Below are 14,574 nucleotides of genomic sequence, written 5' to 3'. Positions count from 1 at the left end.
CAATTCAACAGGTGCATGGTCGGAGGCCAAGAATCTTTCTCTAAATCATCCGACCGGGGGACCCCAGGAACAGCTGACTCACCCTAAGACCAGGGACCACTTACCTCTGTCCTCTCTAGGATGGAGAAGAGTGAGATTATCCCCTCGTAACAACCAAGCACCTCGCTGAGGTCACCTGCCAGGCCCAGGTCACCCAGCCAGTGAGGAGCAGAGCAGGGCTTTGACCTGGGCTGGCGCTCTGGAGCCTGGGCTTGGAACCCTGCGCCTCGTATATGGCTGCGGATCTAGGTCGGGGCAAAAGTTCACACAGCTGATTGTCATGGTGGGGGACTGACCTCTGTGGCAATATTCTAGGTGTCCTGAGATCAGGAGAGATCAGCAGGGCAGAGGTAGAAGGAGCATTGAGGGGCAGGGAGGGGTGAGGACGAAATGTTGGCCCTTGGGCACAGAGAGGCCTGGGTCCACTTCCTGGCCCACATCTACCAGCTGTGTGACCCTGGACAAATTGCTCAACATCTCTGAGCCTCAGATTCTTCATCTGTGAAGTGGCTAAGAAGATACCCACACTGATAGGCTGCTGGAGGAGAGGGATTGCCTGGCCCTTGGCAGAGCCCAGCAAGGGGGCCTCTAAATAGCAGCCCACCCTGCAGGCTGAGGCTGAGTGGGTGTGGCCTAGTGAGTCACCCCCCCGTGCACAAGGGAGGTTGGATCTGCTCTGCCACCTTGAAGCTCGTGAGGACAACATGGGGCTGTGAGTGACAGTGTCTGGCCGAGCCGAAAGGTCTTCTATAAGAGGACAGTGTCTTGATTTGAATTCCAGATCACCAGTTATACCAGGGAAGTTTCTCCTCCCTTTATGAATCTTCCTAGGGCTCAATGTGGAGATGAGATTTAGGAGACCTGATCAGGGTCGGCCAAGCATCCCCTGTCCTGTCCCCTCCTGCTCCAGGAAGCCTCTGACGTCCCACCTCTATGTCTCAAAGTCCTCGGGACTGGCCTGAGCAGTCCTCTGACCTTCTCCCTGCAGTCACCGCCCGTGAGTCCCTGCAACAAATTCATCATTGTTGCTCAGACTCGGGGCCAGCCAGTGTCAGACCTGAGCCCAGCAGGGCCCTATTCTTAACTCTCTAGATAAGTTTTGCCCGCAGGAGGCAGTCCTGGTAGGGTGAGGACCCACCTTCGGTGTTGACCTGAGGAGGTGGCGGGCGCTCACGTTAGACGTGGTTTCTGGTGGGTCTGCAGGTTGCTTCCAGATGACTGGCACTTGAATCCCTGTGGACGGCCTCCTCAAGGTGAGGGGCACCGTCCAGTCCACTGAGGCCCAGAGAGAACGGAAGGTGAAGGAAGGAGGAGCCCCCCCATGTCCCCTGCCTGCAGGACAGCCGTCTCCTCTTCTGGTCTCAGCCTGGATTCCCACATCAGCTCATCCCACCGCACCTCCAGGACGCTGTCCCAGGCCTCCCGCTCACAGACGGCAGGTGGCAGAACTTCTCTCGGCTCCTGTACTTGGGACAGCCAACTCCTCCTAACACGTCCCTTGTAGATGCAGACGCTAAACCCCTGCTGGTTCTGTTTCTCACTTCTCTCTTTTAGAAGTGTTTAGGTGAAGACAGAATCCCGGGCCCTTCTTCCTACCTTCCTGCAATACTTGGACGTAAGTTAAGTCCATCTGGGGGCGTCCTGTCACCACCCTGTCATTGTCCTTCCCTCTAAACCCAAGAAGACGCTCACGTCTCATGTCCCAGGAAGCCTCAATTCCCCGTCCGACTCCCCATCTTCTCCAGGCCCTGGTCCCTGACTCTGCTGAGCCCTGTGATCAGATGGACCACGAAGCCCTTCTAAAATACTCGAATTGCACTCACACCCACCAGGACGGCTCAAATGAAGGGGACAATGACGAGTGCTAGTGAAGCAACGTGGCCACTCTGGATAACAGTCTAGCACGTCCTCAGAATGTTAAAGAGAGTAGACACAATGTGACCTGCATGTCCCTCCTTGCTGCATGCCCAAGGAAATCCCGTGGGCACAGACTCTCCCCAGACACAGCATCAGCCTTAACGATGGCAACGGCCCGAATGCCCAGCGCTGCAGACTGGCTGGACGAGAGCTTGGACGTCCCCTCAGGGGAATCTGGGCCACCAAAAGGAATACACACCAACAGCTGCTCCGCCTGGGAACGCCACGCCAGGCAAAGGAAGCCATCGCAGAAGACCCCAGACGGGACGGTTCTGCTCACGTGAGCAGACCAAGCCCCGGGGACAGGAAGCAGATTTGTAGTCAGGTATCTGGGGAGGAAGGGAGTGACCGCTGGTGGGTATGGCGTTTCCTTGGGGTGATGGCCATCTTCTAAAATGGCACATGGCGGTGGCCAAACGACTTGAATATGCTCAAACACACTGCTCTGTAGACACAAGGGAAATGGTACAGACGTGAACTGGACCTCAGGGAGGCTGTGGGAGGACAGGCGAGGGCTGGCCATTTCCCACTCAGAGAAACGGCAGGCGAAGCAGCCGTGCTGGCGGGGCAGGCGCTCCCACAGTGTCACAAGACTCTGCCCACTCGGGCCCCTCGGCCCAGCCTCCCAGCCCAGACGATGAAGCACAGAGACCCGCGGCGCCCGCGGCGCCCACTCCTCACCATGGCTCTTCACGTTTTATTGTTGGTTTTGGCCACCTGGCGGACACAGAACCACCTTCCGCCACCCACCCCCGACTCCACCCACCAGGGACCCCTCTCTTCAGGACCCCTCACTGTGGCCACACTTCTCCCGACAGTCCCGGTGCTGAGGGTGAGCAGCCCCTGTGCCCAGGGGACACAGGGTCTCCCTGGTGGCCCCAGAGTTCACCACGGGCCGAAGGCGACTGGAGTCTGGGCTCAGGAGCTGCCCCGAAGCTGGGAGGGGGAGCCTTCAGGAGCTGAGGGCTGGGGTGCAGTTCGTGGTGTGAGCAGTTACGGGGCGAAACTGTCCTTGTCAGGACCAGGGACAGCCACGGTTTTCCATGCCTGTGAGGGTCCACTGTAGGAGCGCAGAGGATTCCAGTTTATGGAAATTAAAAACAAGAGACGCACTTCAGCGGGCGGGAAACGTACATCGGCCACTGGTCAGCACTTCTCTGCTCTCGTGAGACTCTTCTCCCGACCATGGCCTGACCCCACGCTGCAGCCCGTCGACTGCTTGATTAAATAACACACGTTATAAAACCTTAAAAACGGAGCATTTACAGTCAGGGACATAAATACGTGCTTTTAAAAGTGTCTACATACATATTTACAGAGTTGCAAGATCAACCCTAGTAGCCCTGAAAAAAAAGATCCCTTTATTGTGTGACAATGTCCCCGAGTCCCCTCCCCCACTCTGGGTTGGACCCATCACTACTGGAACCAAGCTGAGAAAACGACACCAAAGCGGTCTCAGGCCTCTTCACCTGGGGTTTGTCCCAAAGGCACAAAACCCAAGAACCCCACTGAACCGGGTCCAAACTCCGAGCTCAGTCACCCGTTTCCCCGAGACATGGACTGTCCACCAGAGAGCAGGGGTCCGCCCCCTCATCCCCTGGCAGGCATTTATGGCCTCCGGAAATCTCTTTGTCTTTCCCCTGTGCTTTTTAGTCCTTCCATTTTTGCCCCGTGTCCAACTTTGTTTGCTTTCCTTGGCGGCTTATTTGAGAAGCTCAGACGCTGAAGGTGTAGATGGTCCCCAACAAGCCAGGCAATGAAGGGCACAGAGACCCCGTGCTCCAGGCACTCCCCTCTGTGCCACGGCATCTATGAATGGGGACAGTCCTTCTCCTGGATGCACTGCTGTAGGGCTTCCCTGCAAAGACTCAAGAGCCAGGGACCACCTGGAATCTCAACCTGGAAATGATTTGAGAGCCACAGTTTGGCGGGAAACGGGGCTCCCCGAGTGCTGGGGCCCAGCCTCCAGGTTTGGCCCCAAGGGGTCTGTATGCTATGGATTCCCAGAGATGTTGTGGGGAGAGGGTCCGTGGGGAAGGGGGTGGTCCTGAAGGGGAGCTAGGCCTCCTCCTGAAGGCCCTCCTCAGACAGGCCTGAAGCTGACCCCCAGGGCCAGAACCAAGTCCCCACACTGGCAAAGGATATGGAGAAGCAAGAGGAGGGTCAAGGGGCTCTTGAAAAATTGCATAGTAGGAGAGGCGCCCCCACCCGCCAGGAAGGCTGAGCTGCCAAGCAAGGTCCAGGCTGCGTCCAGGATCGTCGGGAGGCCCAGGTGGTCAGCCACCTTCCTGCTCCCCGGGTTCGGGACCTTTGGAGACCACGTGCGTCGCCTGCACACACAGCCTCGGACGCACGCTCTCCCCGCCTCTCACAGTCTGGCACAGCCGTGGGTCGGTGCTCCCTGCAGGCAGACTGCCGGCTTCGCGAAAACCAGGTCACTTCAGGTGCTGGGGAGAGAGGGAGAGAGCACAGTGGCCACAGGTCAGCGCCTGCCTCAGCCTCTTCATGCATGGTCCTGCTCAGGTTCAAAGGGACACTCTACTGCAGCAGCCACCCAGGAGAGCAGCAGCGGGAGGACATCCGGGGAACACAGCAGTGCACCTGCACGCTGGCCCCCGGCCCAGGCCGCCTTTCAGGGTGACCTCAATGCCTCCCTGTCCCCTAGAACAGCCGCTGTCATGAACTCTGCCCCCTCTGATTGGTTGTGCTCATTTTTAAACTAATGTTCAGAATCCTGGGTGGACGCCGTCCTTTCCACCTCTGCCTCGCGTGCCTGCGAAGGCTCCCCGCTGCCGGCCCCGCTGCTGCTCAGTTCCCCTGTGGGGACACGCCCGGCAATCCCCTCGATTACCGCGACTGAAACCTGGCGGCTTCCAGTTGAGGCCATTGTGACTCATGCTGCACCAACATTCTTGTGTGTGTCTAGAAGACTCGTGGGTGTGGGCACACGCTCTGGTGAGAGGGGACGCTGGGTGGAGGGTGTGCACAACTACCACAGAAACGCTCCCGGTGTTCACGTGTGCACGGCTCTGCCAGGCCAGGCCCTGGACGCGGCACTGCCCAGCCTCGTGGGCCCCCAGAGGCGTCCCAGGCAGTCGCTCTCCTCCTTAAGCTCATTCGAACACTCACGACAGCCTCCTGCCAGGGGCACACCCCCATTTTACATGAAAGACACTGAGGCTCAGAGGGAAGAAAACATTTTACAGGGTCAGACTGATGAGGAGCAGCAGGGACAGCTCCTGACCCCCGTCAAGCTCGCTCCAGATCCTGCGTGTCCTGGTGACCAAGGGACAGCTCTGCCTGTGGGCTTCCTCTGCAGAAAGCCCGCCCACAGCGCCCACTGAGCTCACAGCGCCCGGGTGAGCACGTGACATGCGCCCCCCGGGGTGGGAGCCAGGAACTGGGCTGGGCCAGGTTGGGGAGTCAGGTCTCTCAGTCAGTGGACCTAGTCGCCATTACTACTAACTAGCACTATGACTAGCATGACTAGTAATGATAATGACGTAATAACAACGGCAGTGCTGGCTTTCCTCAGGCACGGCTTCCGTGCAATCCTCCACGCACCTCGGGAGGTGGTGGGACGAGCCCATTCACAGAAGGAGGATGGAAAGAGAGACGCAGGTCCCCACGGGAGCGCAGTTGACAGGCCAGGACTGGGCTCCACAAGCTGCACCCTTAACCCACGTCAACTCTGGCTCCCAAAACCTATCGGTGGGGCTGGGAGGAGCTGCCCCTGGTGGAGTGGGGTGCCTTCAAGAGGGGGAGCTTCCCTGCCCCGCGACACTGCTGATGCACACTGGCCCCGCCCGGCCCTGCCTGGAGCAGCGGGGAGGAAAGGAAACAGGGGCCAGCCACGGGGCAGGGCCTCACGCAGTCAGGGAACGTGGGGTTCCCATGGTCAGCGGGATCCTCAGAAGAAGCCATAGTGCCTCGTCCCCTACCCAAGAGAGCCACCTTCCGGCTGTCCCGCCCTCCAGCCATCCATCTGCTGTGTGGTGGACACGGACGGATGGCCAGGAGGAAGCAGAGGACGCTCTCCTAGCAGGCGAACAGGCCAGGAGGCCAACTCTCAACGCACACGGGCAAGAGGGCCCGCATCAGGATCCTGCTCCACTGAGGGCCCCAGGGCCACCCGTTTTACCAAGGAGCAGCAGCAGTGACAGGAAGCTTGTGTGAGCAGCCAAGGGACAGGCGCCGGCCCTTCCCTCAGCCGAGGGCAGGAAAGACTCAGAGGGAGAGGGAGGGAGGGCCACAGCCGGAGCCTGCGTGCACCCTGACCTCAGGCTTCCAGCGAGGACCACGAGGAAAGCAGGACAGTGGTGTCCTGCTAAAGGAGCCCAGGCGGACAGGCAAACAGGGTGAGATATTTTTAAAAAATCATTAAAAAAGTGTGTAAGTAAAAGATTCTTGGTGTAAGATTCTTGGTGTACACATTTTAAAAATAGAAAAAAAGCGCTAAGTAAGATTTCAAGGCACAAGTTTCAGGCACAGATTAAACAGTCGTGTTTGGAACACGGACGGCGAGGGCAGACACACATTACCCAGGACTCGTCCTTTCCAGCCCAGCCAGGGACTCTGGGCTGAAAACACGGGATAGAATGAACCCACTCGGGATGGTGCTGCCCTGTCCCTGCCCTGGCCTGGGGACAGCCTAACTGATAAGCCTGGGCAAATGTGGCCCCTGGCCATGGTCACCGTTCCCAGACTGCAGCGGCCTGCTCTGATCTCTCAGGCTGCCGAGAAGACCCCTTCCTCTAGTCAGCTCCACGGAGGCCCAGGCGGTGGCCACCACAGGGAGAGGGGCTCAGCCTGACCCGGCCTCTGATCTTCCAAAGACTCTGAACAGACCTCAGCCTCTCCTCTCGGGGCTTCAGCTTTTCCATCTGTGAAATGGGGGGAGGATTTGGCCTCTGGGGCCTCCCAGACCTGTGCTGCTTAGGGTCCATGTCAGCTCTGCCCCACTGGACTGCAGTTTAGGGTCACATCCCCTCCCAGGGGGCAGCAGGTGGCAGAGAGAGGGGCTCGGTTCTGGGGAAGGTGGATGGTATTTTCAATCTCTCCCCAGCCTCCAGAGGAGTAAGGCCAAGCCCAGACATTCCACCTGCTGCAGAGAGGAGAAGGGAGGACGGGAGGACAGGCAGAAGGACAGGCTGGCTCCTGGGCCCAACACAAAGGCCCCAGGGGCACAATGAGCCATCTTTGCCTTGAACCACTAAATCCTCATCAAAATGCCCCTGGCTCGTGGTCCAGTGCTGGCCGCGTTGAGCAGGAGCCTCTGAGCGCCACTGGGTCCCAGGACCAGGCTCACCTCTGACTCAGAGCGGGCCCCTGTGTCTGTATTTGTAACTGTGCCGGCTCTTACGACTGGGTCCCCGGGTCCTGCTTTGGGATACCCATCTCAAGGACACAGTGGATGCAGTCGTGCTGACACCAAGCCTGCTCGTGGGGCACTGGCAAAGCCCAGACACTCGGAAAAGAAAAGTCTAGCTTCCATGTTTTTATCATCAGAAAACTTAGAACAACTCTAGGCTTTCACCTTTGGAAAACTTAGAAAAGAGACTACACACAAATCTTAATTTTGTATTTTAAGGATTTTTTAGTATTGTTTTGATTTTCAAATATATTGTGGGAATAAGGACTCCATACATAAACTTTTTTTTTTAAATAGTTTTTCAGTTGTAAATGGACACAGTATCTTTTTACGTATTTGTTTTTATGTGGGGCTGGGGATGGAACCCAGGGCCTCACACGTGAGGGGCAAGCGCTGTACCACTGAGCTGCAGCCCAGCCCTCGCGGCCTCTGAAGGTACTGACTGAGTACTGAGTATGAACACTATGCTCAAAACATCTTATGACTATTGCCATTACGATAGCGCACACTTCCTAATGCTGACTGTGCACCAGGCCCTGGGCTAACGCTCTGCACACATTGAACACTTACAATTTCTGTGATCATCTGAAGAAGCAGGCTTTGATGTAGAGCCCACTTCACAGATGTGGGAACTGAGGCTCAGGGATTAAGTGACTTGAAGTCCTGCAGACAGCAAGGGACAGAGCTGGGGTCTGAACCATGGGGGTCCAGGATCTGTGCTCTTGGCCACTAAATGCCCTTCCTGCAGGAAGGACCTGTGTCTGGCTCCTAGGGGCTTCGTAAGTCCTCCCATCCCCCCACCCAGGACCCACGCCAAGTCCCCGGGCCCGCGATCTCCTTGCATGTTGTCAGAGCTGCGCCTACCTGCTGCCGCCGGTCTCCTACCTGTCAGGGAGCAGGCGAAGAGTCTACTCTTTGAAGAAGGGTCCCTGGAACTGGGCTGCGGCAGGGGCCTTGACCTTCCTACACTGCCTGGTGATGTACGGGGCCGTCGGCGGGGGGCATCGGGACGCCAGGCGGAGGCTGTAGCTGCAGGAGAAGAGGAACAACACAGGCGGTCACCAGGAGCCTGCTCGCACGCCTGACATCGCTAGAGGGTGGGGTGTCTTGCATGTTGGCCACTAGCTCCCCGGTCCAGCAGGATGGTCCTTCCTGGACACCTGGAGGCCAGGTACCCACCCGGCTTCGGCCAAGGGGAGGTGGGCTTTCACGTTCAGTGTATGCCTCACCACGCTGTTTTTGAGCCACCACATTCTCTCCCTGTGGAGATCACGGAAGCCCAAGTGAGAGGAAGCATCCATCAGCCCCATTCCGGGAGGCCACAGAGGGAGGACGGTCCCCCAGTGGACATGCAGCGAGCCTCAATGAGCTCTCGCTGTGTGGAGACCATGGCTGCGCCCCTCTCTGATTCAGATGCTGCACCTGTCCTGCTGTTTGTCCCTCCTGCCAGGCTCAGCACACAGCCAGAAGGCATCCCGGGGAGGTCACTATTGCCAAAGTAAGTACCTGCATGGACAGGAGGGGCAGGCCCCCTCCGTGCCACAGGCCACCCACCCCCCACTCGATATCCACCCTGGGCCTCACGTGAGCCAAACATGTCCGCTGGGTACGGGGGACTGAGGACATGACTTCCCAACAGAGGTGTAGACCCCGGGACCTTTGAGATGATTTGGCCCTTTTTTATATCACCTACTAAAGGGGAACTGATTTTTTTCAGAAAAGCTTTTAAAACTTTATTAAAAGTGAGCCCCGACGAATCCCTCCCCCTCCTGTGCCTGGCTGACTCCTGCTCATCTTCCGGGTCACAGCTGGAACACCGCCTCCTCCGGGAAGCCTTCCTTCTCTAACTCCTGGGTGTGGAGTCCCCCGTGGGAATCCACTGCCCGTGCCTCCCCGCCCAGCACCCAGGTGCCCCCTTCCTTATAAACTCCAGGGTCCCAGGGTCGGCTTAGCACAACAAATACTTGGGTGACAACCACCCACCCACCGCAGGCGCTCACTGCCGCCAGCTGTGCTTCCCCTTTCACACCCCAACTCTCTCCCCCTCACCCACTCAGTGTGACTGGCATTGTCTCAGCAGGAAGTAGCAGGGACCCAGCCAAAGCAGCCAGGTCAGGAGGTGGGAGGCCAGGTGGGCAGCCAGGCGGGGCAAACACCTGCGGACCTCACCTGCGCCAGGTGTCAGCCCAGAGCCAGCTCTGCCTGAACACACAAGAGGTGGGAGTGGGGTCAGGCTCAAAACTGGCCAACAGCAGTGTCACTGAGCCAGTGGTTCTCCACCAGGGAGCACATCTGGAGGTGTCTGGAGACGTTCTGGGCTGTCACGACTGAGGGATGGAGTGTTGCTACTGGCCCACGGGAGACCTTACGGTGCATGGGATCAGGCCCAGAGCCCTGACACAGTGGGCCTCCCTCAGCTGTGGGAAGATGTCACTGAACTTCCTATGGACCACGGTTTTTCCCATACGTGCCTACTTATGATAAAGTTTAATTGTATGTATTAGACCTAGCTTAACAACAGTAACTACTAATAAATACAATAATTATAACAACATACTATAATAAAAATTTTGTGAATATGATCTTTCTCTTTCTGTCTCTCATAATATCTTATGTACTTTCACCTTTTCATTAAAAGGAAGCACTTATAGCTTCATTTTGGCATATCTGAATTGCCACCATTACTACTCTTTGTCCTTTGAAGCAGTTATTAAGTGAAATAAGGTTTTCTTGAACACAAGCACTGCTATTCCATGACAACTGACCTGATAACCAAGATGGCTCCTGTGACTAACAGGCGGGTAGCCTATACAGCATGGACACACTGAAGAAAGGGATGATTCATGTCCTGGGCAGCGTGGAGCGGAGACAACATGAGATTCTCTCATATAACCATACTTGTAGGTGATTTTAAAATTATGAAGTATTTCTGGACTTTTCCACTTAATATTTTTAGACCATGGTTGACAAGGACAATTGAAACCATAGAAAATGAAACTGATGACAAAGGGGGATTACTGCCAAAGATGACAAGGCAGCACTCAAGAAATATCTGTTAAAATAACCGAGGAGCCTTAGAATAAGGCACAGAGACATTCCTCTCTTCACAGCCTGGGTTCCGTCCAGGTCAGGGGGGCCCCGGCCTGAATTCCACCCACACTTCGCCTTCGAGGCCTATGGTCAGCTCACTCGACTCGCCTGAGCGGTGCCCAGGTGGAACGTGGCCCAGGAAACACCTGGAGGAGCCATCTGCTGGAATCTGCCTGCAGAGGTGGTAGCTTAACAGTCCAGGCACCTAGTGGGTCTCCCTCTGATGTCCTGTTCTCGGGGGAAATACCTACCGTGGTGTGTAGCAGGACTAGCAGCAGCGAGTGGACAAAGATGGACAAGGCCTAAGTCACCAATTTCCCGCTTCTCACTGATACCGCCCTTGTGTATCCATTAAACATTCCAATACTAGATCCATCGGCCAAAAGTAACGCCTGCCCACCCCCTCCTCCAGCGACACAGGCCCTCTGCTCCCCCAGCATCTCCTCCACCCTCCTGGCTCCTGTGGCCACCGCAACCCCAGCCATCCCCACTAGGGAGCGTGCCTTCTCGCCAGCCAGGTGTCCACCGGCAAGGCCCGCACAGGAAGGGCCTCTCTCCACTCCTGGGCATCCCACCCCCAGCTGGCATTCACATGGCTCTGCGGTTCCCGTGCCCTTAGCTTCCTCTCTAGACCCTCCCAGCAGAGAGGACATAGGAAGAGTCTTTAGGTCCATCTCATGGATGAGGAAACTGAGGCTGGGACAGGCGTGGAGCTTCTTTGGGGAGCAAAGCCAAGGCCTCTTGGCTCCATGGGCCACCATCTTGAGGGGTCAAAAGATCACCACCTCAGTGTCTCCCATTAGGACTGGCTTCCCTCTCCCAAGCTGTGTGACCTCAGCCAGGCGTGGACCTCTCTGAGCTCCAGGTCTCCTGCCTATTGGCAATACCAGTTCTGGAAAGTTCTTGTGGCCATTAAGTTGACAGGAAGACCTCAGCACAGCACATGCTGGCCGACTCTGGGTTGTGGCAGCTGGGGGTGGTGTGACCGGGACAGGCAGCGAGGTCCTCGGAGGCATGGGGACGAGCTCCGAGACTCCGACTCATCTACTGTGAGACCCAGGATAAGTCCCTCCAGGCCTCTTGGCCTCCGAACCTCAGTCTCCACCTCTGAGAAGTAGAGGCCCATCGCAGCAGACAGCTGGCTCAGAGGCGGGCTGGGAAGAGCCCGGACACAGGACGTGAGGTCGCTGATGGGAAGAGCTCAGCATATGTGACGTGTCTCGTGAGCGTGGAGCGTGGAGCGGGAGGTGAGCGGGAGGTGAGCGGGCCCTGGCCGCCTCGGAGGCCGAACGCCACGCAGGGCTTCCAAACTCAACCCAGGTGCCAGCTCAACCCACCTGGCACAGGGCATCTCCCCGGGGCTGTCTCATGGGCATCCCGTCTAGAGAGACGTTATGTGGTCCCAGCCTGCCCCACCCCCGGGTTCTTCTCACCCCTTCTCCGCGAGTGGCGTCACAGACAGAGCGCAGTCACCAGCGCCCGACAGCCTTTCCTCTCATCCCACCGCCTCCCGCGGACGACGGACTCACAAACCACCCACCCGCTGTATCGAGGGCCACGCGAGAACCTTGTGCGCAACTAGCACCTCGAGGCCTCCCTGTGGCCCACCCCAAACTGCCAACCTCAGAGTCCTCGGCTGGACCTCCACCCACACGGCTCTGTCCCCACAGCCACCACCAGCATGACCATAACAGCCGCTTCATGGGTCTCTCCATTCCCCCTCTTGCTCCTCCCTCCCTTCTCCACCAACAAGAATGGCCTTCAGAAGGACCACTGCAGACAGGGACACCGGGCCGTGTCACTGCCCAGGCCTCGCACTGCGGTCAGAACCCAGCGCACCCTCCTGGCCGGGGCTGGCTCCCTCTGGCCTGGCTAGTCCCCGACCTTGTCCTGCCTCCCACGCTCTTCCTCACCTTTCAGGTCGCAGCCTGTGTGGCCCCTCCTCTCGAGGCCTTTCCAGTCTCCCTAACGTGGCCATCACGTGGCCCCTGCTGCTCTCCAGCACTGAACCTGTTTCCCTGTTCCTTCTGGACCCTTCCCTCACAGCAGTGCCCCTGCCTGTGGGCTGCTTACTTCTTCCCTGCCAGTCTCCACCTCCCAAAGGGAGTACTGTGGGCAGGGACTGGCTCCTGCTCACTGCTGAGGCCCTGAGTTGGCACGGGACCCCGCGCAGGGAGCGCTGGTGGCCACCTGCGGGCATGATGAGGGCCTGCGAGCTGGGCCGGGACAGGCCATCCTGGGTAGAGCCAGCGCCTCGGGGGTGGGGAGGCTGGATGAGTGACTCGAGAGGGGGGGGGTCCTGACATGGACCCCAAGACACCCCCATGGTGCCCCCGAGGGAAATGTCGCAGGACACACTCTTCCCAGGCTGAGCCTGCCAGCCAGGTAGGCAGAACCGGCCTCTCAGGCGCGAGGACCCCTGCGGTGGCCTCAGCCCTGGATGCCCATCAGCCCATCCCCGTGGGGCAAGCCCAGGGATTACAGGCTGCTCCCTGCTGGTGCTGAGGACCCCAGAGTTGCCCACAAATGAGTGTTAGCCAATCGGCTCTCACTCGGAGCTCCTGAACCTTCGCCACCAGGGAACAGGTGCAAGGCCTGCCCTCCATGACGGATGCCCCCTGATTCTGCAAACTCTGGTGGGGGCTGGCTGCAGCGGCACTGTGACCCGCACGTCAGGCTGCAGCCCAGCCCCAGCCCTCTGCTGCACACCCAGTGCACGCGGCTCTTCACGCAAGAGTGGCTGGGTGGTCTCCACGTCCATGGCCAACTGGAAGCACAGAATGCATGGAAGAGGAAGAAAAGAGCTGTCAGATGGAGGTGACTGTGGAGTTTGCAGCAGTGACAACAGACGCACCCCAGAGGGGGAAACGCCCAGCACGGGGCCACGTAAGTGCCATATCTGCCCAAGCGTCTTTGTGTCCTTGACTTTGTCCTTGGTGAGGGAAGGGGACGTGCTTTAGAGAGGGTTCAAGTTACGGGCTCCATGTTTGTTGTCCCAAATTCACAGCTTTACTCCCAAACTGGAGGTGGGACCTTGGGTTGGAAGGTAAGCAGGTCATGATAAGGTCATGAGGGTGGGACCCTTACAAGGGGATTAGTGCCCTTAGAAGAAGGATCTCTCCCCATCCGTCCCTCCCTCAACACAGACACGTGCACTGAGAAAAAGCCAGGCGAGGACAGCGAGGAGATGGCCAGCTGCAAGTCAGGAAGAGGCCTCCCCAGAACCTGGTCGTGCTGGCTCCCTCCTCTCAGACTTGCCGCCTCTGCACCGTGAGAAGGTTAACTTCTGTCATTTAAGCACCCAACCCACAGTATTTTGTCACGGCAGCTGGCACTGACCAAGACAGCTGACCCGTCTGAAGCCACAGGGCTCCTCCTGGGTAATCTCAGATGGAACATGGGCTCTGAGGCTAAGCTTGTCGCCTCTGTGACAACTCCCTCCCGAGACGACCCCAGGCACGGCCTCCTGCGGATGACACCGGTGCCCAGGCCCAGCTCACAGCAGCCCCGAGGCTCAGATCCCATTTACCCACTGACATGACCCTGCTGGACTCTGGAAAGCCCCTCACATTCAGATCCTGTTCCGACCTATGACATCCCCCCCTTCAGCCAGAGCCCCTGGAGTGAACTTGTCCCTCCTCCCTCTCCTGCTGGACCTTACAAGGGGCTGCTCCCCCTGGCTCACCTGCAAGGCCCAACCCTGGGGCCTGTCCCTTCCACACTGGCTCCTCTCCCATCCACTCTATAGAAGCGTGACCTTCTTCCTCTCAAAGGGCAACCCTGCTGTCACCGCTGCAGCTTCCAGGACGCGTCCGAGTGACCCCACACACAGGGTCCCACTGCTGCTGCCCTCCCGCACCCTCACTGCTCAGGACTCCAGTCGCCCTGGGCAGAACCCTCTCCTGGGGACACTCAGCCCTGGCTTCTTCCGAGATCTGCCCGAGAACAGGCCACACGGGAGGTCACAACATCAGACTCTCTGGGTGGGACGCAGCAGTTCTCTAAGCTCCCTGGTGATTCCAGGGTGCAGCCACGGCTGAGAACCACTGCTCTGGGTCACTTCCCCGGCCGCCCTCTTGAGGAAAAGTGGCCCTGGGCTAGGTTCTCCCAGCACCAGTCCCCACAAGGACAGTCTCGGTCTCTGTGACTGGTGGAGA

At 58.1% G+C, this 14,574-nt stretch overlaps 1 protein-coding gene across 8 annotated transcripts in view; it reads right to left on the bottom strand.

Annotated features, from left to right (window-relative positions):
- Positions 1–2,633: 2,633 nt before the first annotated feature.
- The window catches only part of Prdm2 (PR/SET domain 2), a 118,272-nt gene continuing 106,331 nt past the window's right edge, over positions 2,634–14,574 (bottom strand). For 6 of the 8 annotated variants that reach the window (XM_078025320.1, XM_078025314.1, XM_078025315.1 and 3 more), the window contains 2 exons: positions 8,213–8,356; positions 4,267–4,403 (listed from right to left, as the gene is read on the bottom strand). In XM_078025320.1, the coding sequence (XP_077881446.1) occupies positions 8,236–8,356 (121 nt within the window). In that variant the 3' untranslated portion in view covers positions 4,267–4,403; positions 8,213–8,235. Of the gene's footprint in view, positions 4,404–8,191; positions 8,357–14,574 lie in introns of all 8 variants that reach the window. The other 2 variants (XM_078025322.1, XM_078025316.1) reach the window with 2 other exon arrangements.

Source organism: Ictidomys tridecemlineatus, chromosome 11, assembly GCF_052094955.1.
Source record: "Ictidomys tridecemlineatus isolate mIctTri1 chromosome 11, mIctTri1.hap1, whole genome shotgun sequence".
In the NCBI taxonomy this organism is placed as follows: domain Eukaryota; kingdom Metazoa; phylum Chordata; class Mammalia; order Rodentia; family Sciuridae; genus Ictidomys; species Ictidomys tridecemlineatus.
This window is presented reverse-complemented; position numbering and strand designations above follow the sequence as displayed.